The 12,261-nt window shown below is 38.4% G+C and overlaps 1 protein-coding gene across 1 annotated transcript in view; it reads left to right on the top strand.

The window, feature by feature from the left end:
- Positions 1-12,042, top strand: part of LOC101428600 (zinc finger protein 596-like) — a 116,937-nt gene extending 104,895 nt beyond the window's left edge. Inside the window, exon 5 of the mRNA XM_058287853.2 lies at positions 11,909-12,042. Within this exon, the coding sequence (XP_058143836.1) occupies positions 11,909-11,950 (42 nt within the window). The 3' untranslated portion in view covers positions 11,951-12,042. The remainder of the gene's footprint in view (positions 1-11,908) is intronic.
- The last annotated feature ends 219 nt before the right edge of the window (positions 12,043-12,261 follow it).

Genomic DNA, 12,261 nt, shown 5'->3' with positions numbered 1-12,261 from the left:
TATTTCTTCTATGGAGAAGTGTCTGTTTAAATCTTTTTCCCATTTTTTAAATGGGTTGTTTATCTTTTTTATTTTCAAGATATAGGAGTTCTTTATATATGCAAGTTATAAGTTTCTTATCAGATATATGGTTGCCAAATATTTTCTCCCATTGTGTAGGCTCCCTTTTTACTTTCTTAACAAACTCCTTTGAGGTGCAGAAGGCTTTAATTTTGAGGAAGTCCCATTTATCTATTAGTTCTTTTGCTGCTCGTGCTTTTGGTGTGATATTCATGAAGCCATTTCCTATTACAAGGTCCTGTAGATGTTTCCCTACACTGCTTTCCAAGGTCTTATATTTAGTTCTTTGATCCATCTTGAGTTGATCTTTGTATAAGGTGTGAGATGGTAATCCTCTTTCATTCTTCTACATATGGCTATCCAGTTCTCCAGGCACCATTTGTTGAATAGGCCATTCTCTCCCAGTTGAGAGGGTTTGGTGGCTTTATTGAATATTATATGGCTATATACATGAGGTTCTATATCAGAATTTTCAATTCAATTCCATTGGTCTGTGTGTCTCTCCTTGTGCCAATACCATGCTGTTTTCACTACTGTAGCTTTGTAGTATGTTTTGAAGTCAGGTAGTGTAATTCCTCAAATTTCATTTTTCTTTTTCAATACGTCTTTGGCTATTCGGGGCCTCTTTCCTTTCCAAATAAATTTCATCATTTTTCTAGTTCCTTAAAGAAGGCTGTGTTGATTTTTATTGGGATTGCATTGAATGTGTAGATCAGTTTTGGTAGGATAGACATCTTAATAATATTTAGTCTTCCTATGCATGAACAAGGAATATTCTTCCATTTATTTAGGTCTTCTTTGATTTCCTTGAGCAGTCTTGTATAGTCCTCAGTGTATAAGTTTTTTACATCTTTAGTTAAATTTATTCCTAAATATTTGATTTTTTAATTTACTATTGTAAATGGTATTTGTTTCTTGATTTCCTCCTGATCTTGCTCATTATTGATGTACAGAAATGCTACTGATTTTTGCACATTGATCTTATAACCTGTGACTTTACTAAACTCATTTATGAGTTCTAGAAGCTTTGTTGTAGATCTCTCAGGGTTTTCTATGTATAGGATCATGTCATCTGCAAATAATGAAATTTTGACTTCTTCCTTTCCAATTTGAATGCCTTTTATATCTGGTTTTTGCCTCAGTGCTCGAGCAAGTATTTCTAAGACAATGTTAAATAGAAGAGGAGACAATGGGCATCCTTGTCTTGTTCCTGACTTTAGGGGGAAGGATTTTAGGATTTCTCCATTGTACACAATGTTGGCTCTAGGTTTTTCATATATGCTTTTATCATGTTCAAAAAATTTCCTTGTATTCTAATCTTTTGTCATGTTTTTATCAAGAAAGGGTGCTGTATTTTGTCAAATGCTTTTTCTGCATCTATAGATATAATCATGTGATTTTTTCCCTTCAATCTGTTTATATGGTGTATTACATTGATTGATTTTCTTATGTTGAACCATCCTTGCATACCTGGAATGAATCCCACTTGGTTGTGGTGTATAATTCATTTAATGTGTTGTTGAATACGATTAGCAAGTATTTTGTTAAGTATTTTTGCGTCTAGGTTCATTAGAGAGAATTGTCTGTAATTTTCCTTTCTTGTGGTGTCTTTGTTTGACTTTGGTACTAGGGTAATGTTGGCATCATTGAAGGAGTTAGGCAATGTTCCTTCTGTTTCGATTTTTTGGAATAGTTTCAGCAGGTTTGGTGTTAGTTCTTTGCAGAATGTTTTGTAGAATTCACCTGTGAAGCCGTCTGGCCCTGGGCTCTTCTTAGTTGGGAGGTTTTTAATGACTGATTCTATCTCTTTACTTGTGGTTGGTTTGTTGAGATCATCAATTTCTTCTTTTATCAATATGGGCTGCTTATGTGTTTCTAGGAATTTGTCCATTTCCTCTGAATTGTCATTTTTGTTGGAATATAGTTTTTCAAAGTATCCTCTTATGATAGTCTTTATTTCTGTGGGGTCAGTGGTGATATCTCATTTCTTATTTTGTGTATTTGCATCTTCTCTCTTTTTTTCTTTGTTAGTCTCACTAAAGGTTTGTCAATTTTATTGATCTTCTCAAAAAATCAGCTCTTGGTCTTGTTTATCTTTTGAAGTGCTTTCTTATTTTCTATTTCATTTAGTTCTGCTCTTATCTTTGTTATTTCCGTCCTTCTTCCTGTTGGATTACTTTGTTGTTTTTTTTCTAATTCCTCCAAATGTGCAGCTAGTTCTTCAATTTTTGCTCTTTCTTCTTTTTTGATATATGAATTTATGGCTATAAATTTCCCTCTCAATACTGCTTTTGCTGCATCCCATAAATTTTGGAATGTTGTGTTATTATTATCATTTGTTTCAAGGTAGTCATTGATTTCTTTTGAGATTTCCTCTTTGACCCACTGTTTTTCTAAGAGTGTGCTGATTAATTTCCAAATCATGGTGTGAAATCTGGGTCTCTGACCGTTGCAAATTTCCAGCTTCACTCCACTGTGGTCAGAGATATTATTTTGTATGATTTCAATCTTTCTGAATTCATGAAGCCTTTCTTTGTGGCCTAGCATATGGTCTATCTTGGAGAATTATCCATGTGCACTTGAGAAAAATGTGTATCCTGCTGTGTTTGCGTGTAATGAACTGTATATGTCTATTAGATCCAGCTCCTCTAATATACTGTTCAAATGTTTTGTTTCTTTAGTGATTCTGTTTTGAGATGTTCTGTCCAGAGTTGATAGTGGTGTATTAAAATCCCCCACTATAATTGTAGATGTATCTATTCTTTCACTTAGTTTTTCCAGTGTTTGCCTCACGTATTTAGAGGTGCCCTTGTTAGGAGCATAAATATTTATGATTGTTCGATCTTCTTGATAGATTTTCCCTTTTACTAAAATGTAGTATCCTTCTTTGTCTCTCACAATTGTTTCACATTTAAAGTGTATTTTGTCTGATATTAATATAGCTAATCCTGCCTTTTTTTTGGTTATTGCTTGCTTGTATGATTGTTTTCCAACCATTCACTTTCAACCTCCATGAGTCTCTGGGTCTAAGATGTGTCTCTTGTAGACAGCATATAGATGGGTCATATTTCCTTATCCAATGTCCCAGTCTGAATCTTTTGATAAGTGTGTTAAATCCGTTGACATTCAGTATTATTACTTTCAAGGAATTATTTGTGTTATCCATATTTTGATTGGACTTGTGTTTGTCATATTTTTTCCCTTCTCTTTTTGTCTTTTTTGTTGTTCTTACACTCTCCTCCAACTCTGCCTGTCCTGTTTCTTCCTTTCTTCCTGCAGAACTCCCTTTAGAATTTCTTGAAGGGGAGGTTTCTTGTTGGCATACTCTTTCAGTTTCTGCTTATCTGTGAATATTTTGAACTCTCCATCATTTTTGAATGCTAGTTTAGCTGGATAGAGTATTCTTGGTTGGAAATTTTTTTCCTTTAGTACCTTGACTATATCATACCACTGCCTTCTTGCCTCCATGGTTTCAGATGAGAAATCAGCACTTAATCTTATGGAGCTTCCCTTGTATGTGATGGTTTTCTTTTCTCTTGCTGCTTTTAGAATTTTCTCTTTGTCTTGAGCATTGGATAATTTGACAAGTATATGTCTTGGGGTGGGCCTGTTGGGGTTTATGACCAGTGGGGTGCACTGTGCTTCTTCGATATGTACATCAATTTCTTCCAGTAGATTTGGGAAGTTTTCAACCATTATTTCCTGCAACACTCCTTCTGACCCCTTTCCCTTCTCTTCTCCTTCTGGAATGCCTATGATACATATGTTTGAGCATTTTGCATTATCATTCAGGTCCCTAAGTCCTAGCTGGATTTTTTCTATCTTTTTATTGGCCAATTCTACTATCTGTTTGATTTCCAATGTACTGTCTTCCACATCACTAATTCTCTGCTCTGCCTCTTCTAGTCTGCTGATATTTGCTGCAAGTGTATTTTTGATTTCTTGAACTGTGGTGTTCATTCCCATCATATCTGTTATCTTTTTGTGTATATCTGCAATTTCCCCTCCAAGTGTTGTCTTCATGTTGTTAACCTCTTCCTTTACTTCATTAAATTTGTCGGTGATAAATGTTCTGAGATCTTTCATTTCTTGTGCAAAGTTCTGTTCACCTTCCTGGTTTTTAGTTTGTTCATTGGATTCAGCCATGTTTTCCTGATTACTGGTTTGGTTTGTAGATTTTTGTTGCTGTCTGGTCATCATTTTATCTTCACGGGCTTAATCACTTCCTTAGCTTCTTTGTCTAATCTTGGGGATTAATTAGCTGTTGTTTTTGCATAAGTGTTATATCTTCTCTTTGTCACTTTGTTCTTCTTATTCTAATTTCTAATTGCTGGTTGAGTTCACTTTAAAGGAAAATATTAGGGCCGGGGAAAGTCAATTGTGTAAGCAAGGAAAAAGTGTAAAGTAGTATTGGTGATAAATGTTAACAGAGCAACAATATGAGATCTGGAAGGAGGGATATTAGATTCACGTATGTTGTGTAGAGTTATAGCAGTAGGTATAGTACCTATAATGAGGTAGTCGACTGAATATGGGAGGAATATGGTGTGAATTAAAAAGCTAGTATTTTCGTGAGAGAGGGAAAGAGAAAAGAAAGGTAGTAGTTTCAAGAGTGAATAACAGAAAACAAAACAAAGGTATTAGAAATTAAGAGTTAGACACTTTGGGGATCAAAGAAAGGGAGGTGGGAATATAGGAGAGACAGTAGATGATGGAGGATATCAAGATGTAGGGGAAAGGTGATCGTGTAGGTAGCCAAAATCAATTCATACAGAAATGAGGCAGTGGAGGATGAGAAAACCCAGCAATTGTGAGGTGTTCCCTGCAGCACCTATTGTATAATTAAGATAAAATAAAATAAGAAGAAAATGAGGGACAAGAGAGAGAGAAAAAACAGAAGAAAAAAAATAGAGAAGAAAGGAAGAAAGAAAAAGGCGGTGGGTAAAGGGCAGGGAACAGGTAGGGGAAAGAAAAAATAAGATATACACTAACCACAACAGGAACACCACCACCGCCAACAAAAAACCCTAAATAACTGAAAAAAAAAAAAAGATTTTGGGGGATACGCTGGGAGCAAAGACTAGGGGATAATGCAATGTTAGCAATGAGGACATTAAAAAAAGTAAAAAATAAGATAAAATGAAAATAAAAACAAAACAAAATGAATCAAAGAAGAAAAAACGCAAATGTTGAGGGCTAGGGTATTCAAGGACCTCAGATGTTCCTCAGGGCATGATGGATTCAGGAATGGAAAGTCTGAGATATTGAAGACTCAAGAGGTGTGAGTCTCTGGGGTGTGGGCCACCAGGGTTTAGGGGACTCAGACCTGGCAACCTCAAATCTTGTCAACAGGGAGCCTGGGAGAACTGCAGTGTAACACAGCCTTCAGGGATCCCCGCAGTTGTGTGCCAGCCCTATGGGGGAAGTCAGATCCGCAAATTCTATCTTATGTCTGAACCCCACAATTCACTCGCTCACTGGGGTCTATTCTGTGGATGTATCATCAATTTGGCTTCAGGATAGCTCCCACTCTGTAAGCCCCCAGAATGGCCACCTGAGGGCATCACTACACTGCAACCAATTTAATGACACAGATCAGAAACCAGGCCCAGGGGTGGGGCTCCAGCCGGAAACCCGGACAACAGAGTCCAAAACCAGAATTCCCAAGCTTCGCAAAATATTCCCCAATCAGCTTCCAGACATGTCCCCCCTCTTGCCGCACCCTGTAACAACCTCCCCATTACGTCCCTTTATTGCCAGCTATCTAATTCCGCTGCAGATCGGCAGCCGGGCTTGTGGGCGCGGGGCTCCAGGTGGAAGTGCTATTACTTGTGTCCGCAATCAAAAATTCCCTGCTTCGCAACAAAACCTCGTTTGTCTCCCCAAATCGGTCTGCAAAGGTGTCCCGTCCTGTCAACCCCCTAACAGCCCACCCAGGGCTTGCGAATTCCCCAGTACCGCAGAGCCTCCAAAAAGCGCAGCCACAGGCGCCGGTTCCACAGCTCCACCCCCCCCCACCAGGAGGGAGCGTCCTGCGCAGATCTCACCTCCGTGCAATAGAGTTTCAATTATATCTTATAGAATAATCCTGTCCATTACCTTCCCACCAAATCAATGTCCAGACACTTCCTGCCCTGCAAAAATCCCAAAACAGCCTGGTCCTGGAGAACCTCCAACACTGCCCAGCCACTTCTTTGCAGGAGAGACCGTCAGGTAAGCTCACTCAGCCACCATCTTGCCCCGCCCTCTGGAAGGCTTTCAATGAGGAGTGATTCCAGCAGTCAGTGAGAGAATTCCCATCTGTACTTCAGACAGACATCTTCTCCAAGGGAAATAGTTAATCAAGAACTTTCATCGGAGTTCTAGGCTTGCAGCCTGCTCTACAGAATTTAGACCTGTGCATCACTGCAGTCATGTGAGACAATTTTATAATATCTCATATTTATAGATATCTCCTGTCCTGTATCCCTCAAGAATCTGACAGAGTTGAAATTAAATTTTTATAAAAAAAGACTTGATTGTCATAGATTTGGGATGTTAAATTTAACCTCCTATAAACATAAAACAAATATCTGAAAACGTACACAGATAGAAATGAGAAGGGACTAAAAATTGTTTACTACAAAAAATCAAATCAATATGGAAGTAGGCAGTAAAGGAAGAATTGAGATATATGAAAGATTTAAGACCTACCAAATTAAATGGTATACCTATACTATATTTCAAAGAAGGTTTAAAAAATCATTCCCTCCCATGAATTGTCATTACCATGTCTACCTCCCAGACACCAACACTATGCTGAATATGAGGAACACAGAGCACATAGATGGTTGGCATAAAGAATAAAGTGTAGAAGACTTGTTTTCCATTGTTTTGGAACTCCTACACACTATATATTTATAGAAAAGAAAGGAAGGTAGTGAGATCCTAGTTTTTGGAAGGTATAAATTATTCCAAAGAAACTGGGAATACCATAAAAACTATGAATTATCTTTCCCTCAGCATTTTAAATACTAATAATAGTCCTTATGCTTTAAGCAACAGAATACTTTTATGTAAAACCATGGCATTACTTTAGCTGTGACATCATTTCCACTCCAATCATGTAGAGCTATAGAAAACAAATTAGATATTTTCAGTGTCAACATTATGAACACTTTCAAAGCCATATATTTTTACTGGTTATTAAACTAGAAATGTAGAATCCACTGGAGCATTCTAGGTTTTATTTTCTGATAACAGAAACATAGCTAGATACAACCCACATAAACACCAAGCCCTTTGGGATCTTGGACATTTCTGTTAAAAGTGTAGTGAGTTATTGAGACCAAAAAGTCAGAGGAGACCACTGAGTATGATCTACAGACCTTGCAAGGAACCATTGTTATCGAACTCCAAGCCCCTATATAAGTCCTATGATCTCAGATTTGTGGTCCAATATCCCAGAAAGCTCTTTTTGGTGACCTGTTTGACAAAGACTGTTATTAGCTTGCTTATTTCTCATTCTTGTGGATTATTAGTTTATTTTGTCTGTTTAGTATATGTTTTTTCTTTTTGTACTTATTTTTTCCCAGATTTTCTTTTCTTTATTCTTTATATCCAAATATAATAAAGTCACTTGAAATCATTGGGAATGAGTAAAAACTATCTCATTATGGAGTATGCTAGTGGAGGAAAACTCTTTGAACACCTTGTGGCTCAATGCCCTCTGCAAGAACAAGAATTCTGAGAGAAATTTCATCAAGCAGTATCTGCTCTGTAGTATTGCCACCAAAATTGTATTGTGCAAAATATTTTAATCAACAGTTCTTCAAAGAGGAAATGGCCAAAAACAACAGGAAAAAAATGTTCTCTAACTAGCTATCAGTGAAATGCAAATCAAAACAACAATGAAATACCATCTCACACTGCATAGAATGGACATTTAAAAAGTAACAGAAAACAATAAGTGCTGGAGATGATGTGGAGAAATAGGAACAATCCTTCACTATTGGTGGGATTGTAAAATGGTACAGTCTCTGTGGAAGAGAGTTTGGCAGTTCCTCAGGAAGCTAAATAGAGAACTTACATATGATCCAGCATTTCCTCTATTAAGAATATGTCCAGAAGAACTGAAAACTGTGACACAGACAACTGCACATCGATGTTCATAGTGGCATTATTCACAATTGCTAAAAGGTGGAAACAACCCAAGTGTCCATCAACCAATGATTGGATAAACAAAACACGATATATACATATGATGGAATACTATGCTACAGTAAGAAGAAATGAAATTTGGACACATATATACCTTGGTTGAATCTTGAAGACATTATGCTAAGTGAAGAAAGCCAGACACATAAGGACAAATATTGTATGGTCTCATTAATATAAACTAAATACAAAGAATAAATGCATGGAGGTAAAACTTAGAGTATAGGTTATTAGTAGATAAGAGGAAAGCTAAGAAGGACTATTAATACTTAATGTATGTAGAAGTTTTAATTAACTGGACTATGAAAGTGTGAATATGGATAAAGTTGATGGTAACACATTATAGTGAGTAGCAGCTGGTTTATAAGTGGGATTGTGGCCAAAAAGGGTAGTCTAGGGAAAAGGGTAGTCTAGGGTGAATGAAAGCTAGAGAATAATCTGAGAACTGAATGGCACAGTGAACCCAGATGGATAAAATTTGTGTTTGATGGTACAGATGCAAGATTGTCCTGTGAGCTAGAGCAGATGTATGCCACTATTGCAGTATGGTGGGAATGTGGAGAAGCATGGGAAAATACAATTGGTGTGACCTATGTCATAATATGGTGTGACTGTGATTAACAACAGTACTGTAATATTCTTGTTTCAATGCCAAAGATATACTGCATTGATAATGGGAGGTATGGAAAAGATGTGCCAAATGTATGCTATGGACCATGGTCTGTGGTAATAATATGTAACTACTGTTCCACCACAGTGTGGTGTGTTGATGAGGGGGAGTTGAGTGGTAATTCTACACAAGTGCATGATTTTCTTGTTGTTTCACAACTTCTGAAATAAAAACATATTTAAAAAATAATAGGGTGGTTTGGGGATAAAATACACGAAATGTAAGTTATGGCCTAATATTTTTATGATATTCTTTCAAATTTTGTAACAAATGTTTCACAATGCAAGGTGTTGTTTTTGGGGTGTTGTATGGAACCCCTGTATGATGTTATGCATGTTTGTTTTGTAAGTTCACAACTTTTACTATACATGTATTGTTTATCCATGTTCATGTATGAATGACATACTTCAATAAAATTTTTAAAACGATAAAAAGTCAGAAAGGCAGAAAATTCCAGTTCTCCAACTTATAGGAAATGAATTCTATGAGTAACAGTCAAGCCTCCAATTGATAAGTCAGTTTTTAATTTTCATGAAGACAACCTCATAGATATGATATAGATATCATCTTCTATGAATCCCACATTCATGTAATATAAAGTAAATTTTTGCCTAGCCAAAGTCACACAAACTTTTCCGGTATTTTCTCCTGATAATTGTATAGTTCTACTTCTTTTTAAAGATGTTTTTACTTTTTTCTTTTTTTTTAAAGATTTTTAAAATTTCTCTCCCACCCACCCCCCTTTGTCTGCTCTTTGTGTTCATTCACTGTGTGTTCTTCTGTGTCTGCTTGCATTCTTGTCATGCAGGACTGGGAAACTGTGTCACATTTTTGTTGCATCATCTTGCTGTGTCAGCTCTCCATGTGTGCAAGCACTACTCTTGGGCAGGCTGTGGTTTGTTTTTTTTTTTTTTTTGCATGGGGTGGCTTTCCTTGCAGGATGCACAGGAGACACCCCTGCATGGCATGGCACTGCTTGCACATGGCAGCACTGCACATGGACCAGCTCACCACATGGGTCAGGAGGTCCTGGGTTTGAACCCTGGACCCTCCATATGGTAGGCAGATGCTCTAGCAGTTGAGCCACAACCATTTCCCTAGTTCTACTTCTCACACACAGTTCTTTTTTCCAATTTTGTGTTGATTTTTTGCATGAGGAGTCATAGGGGACTACATTCATTTTACTATTTATTCTTCATTTATTAATGTCATTAGGGATGCATATGTGTATGTGTATATGTATATATGTAGTTTTTCATGGATATCGAGAATGGGTGTAGCATAGGGTGCCATGAGTGGGGACCTACCTTTAAATTCACTGAAATCCAGGACCTGTGGAGGACTCATGGCCTGTGTAACTTATCAAAAAATCAATGTAAAAATCTTAGACATTTGTAAGAGAACACTACAGCATATAATGAGTGCTCCCTGGGTAAATGTGGGCTATGAACATCAAGAATTGAAGCCCTATATGGCACCCCTACTGGATTACCAGGACCCTCAACAATTATCATTGTTAGTATCCATGAGATACAGCATAGAGTGAGTAAAGGAATTACTCGTGAAAAAGCATGATGATGTCATGGCAACCTATCTGTTGCTGAGCTACAACAGATGGAAGCAGGAGGCCTCCACCACTGATCTGCAGCTAGAGCCCTCACAGATCAGAAACACAGCTGCAGTCTTTCCCCATATCATGTGGAACAACACGGTGTGGCTTCCAAGCCAATGCTGCAAAAATACAGTGAATCCACCTTTCCTGCTCCTGATTCCTTATCTAAAAACATAAAAGAATAAAGGAAGTTCAAGTGTCATAAGAAGGATCAGAATTCAGGGAGAAAGACCTGGAGCAAAGTCATCATTCCTGCCCACCACATGCCAAGCAAGGAGAAGGAGAAGCACACCCCTGTCCTTCCAGGCACAACAAATCACCAGCATTGGTCAACCATGCAATACTCTTCTTCAGGAGAAGAGCAAACTTAGCCAGGCCTTCATTCAGAAGTACAGAGAAAGGAAAAATGCACCAGAGTCAGGATCTTCCAAGACTTGTGCTTTCCCCATGTAGCCCCAGGCCCTGCCCCACCTGCAGCAACAACTACTGATGGCCTTCGTGCAGCTTAGCCTGGCTGGGCCTGAAGAGTGACACTGGGAGGGACCCCAGCCCAAGTCAGGCTCCCAGCTTTGCCCTATGGCCTCACATCTGTGTATATAAAGTACAGTTAGGATGAAGATCCTGATGGAACTAATTCCCTCCAAGCTGTTTCCAAGGGAAACTCCACATGGGGCAACACCAAGTGATTGGGAAGCAGCAGAAAATTCCTTATGGTGTGAGGTCAGTATCCCCTTCTGGCAACATCCAGGGTCAACAAGGGACCATGACGTAGTTCATTAATTTTATATGACCTAAAGTATGCTTGGGATGTGCCAGCAGGAAGCAAGACAAATGGAAGAGTAAATACCAGGGAGAGATTTTCTGGCCTTCCAGTAGTCCAGCCATGCTCATAAAAATTGAAATGGAGGATGAAAATCATGAGCTCCCTGGATCAGCAAGAAATGATGCAGGAGATCTGTGATGCACTTGAGGGTGAGTGGGACCTGACCAAGTGTTACAGATTGCTGTGCATGTGGTGCAGGAGGTTATCCACAGGGTGCAAGTAAAAATGGCATATGGGATCCATAGCACCTTTAAAACTATTACTATGAAAGTGAGAAAGGAATTTAGCTTAAAAGTGTTCCTAGGATTTGACTGGAAGTGTAAAGGAGGGCTATAGGCCTTTACTGTCAGGCGGCCACTCTGCACACTGTCTGGGTGGACCTCCAGAGATTGGAATGAAATGTTTCCCCTGGGGTGCTGCTTTCTTGGCCTGTCCTTCTCCAAGTCTGGTAGTGATGGCCAGGGGCCGTCATATTGGCTCCCCCACACCACGTGGAAGCCTGTTAAAATAGAATCCCCTTTGTGACTTTTGTGGTAATTTTTTGCAGGATAAGAAGATGCTGGGGTCCTCCTTAGTGGAACTCTACTGAAAACCTGCTATAGTATCTACATATCTCCACATCTACACCCTGCCCTGAAAAATATCTCCCACCCTTGTGTGGCACATAAACAGGGATCAGTTTAGTTTTCACATAAAGGCAATATAAAGCAGTGAGGAAAAAATATTAATGTAACTTGGCAGCCTACTGCCTCAGTCTCCCACTCCCAAGTTTAGCAGGAACAAAGGAAACCAGCTTAAGCCAGTCCTGTAGATGGAAAAAGGATGCACAAGAAAGAGCTAAGTCAACACCAATTCAACACTAAATTCCATTTCTTATGTGGCAAAAGGAGCAGGTAAAAG

The sequence above is a fragment of the Dasypus novemcinctus genome, chromosome 25, assembly GCF_030445035.2.
Source record: "Dasypus novemcinctus isolate mDasNov1 chromosome 25, mDasNov1.1.hap2, whole genome shotgun sequence".
NCBI lineage: Eukaryota > Metazoa > Chordata > Mammalia > Cingulata > Dasypodidae > Dasypus > Dasypus novemcinctus.
Note: the sequence above shows the minus strand (reverse complement) of the source record. Positions and strands in the feature narration are given on the sequence as shown.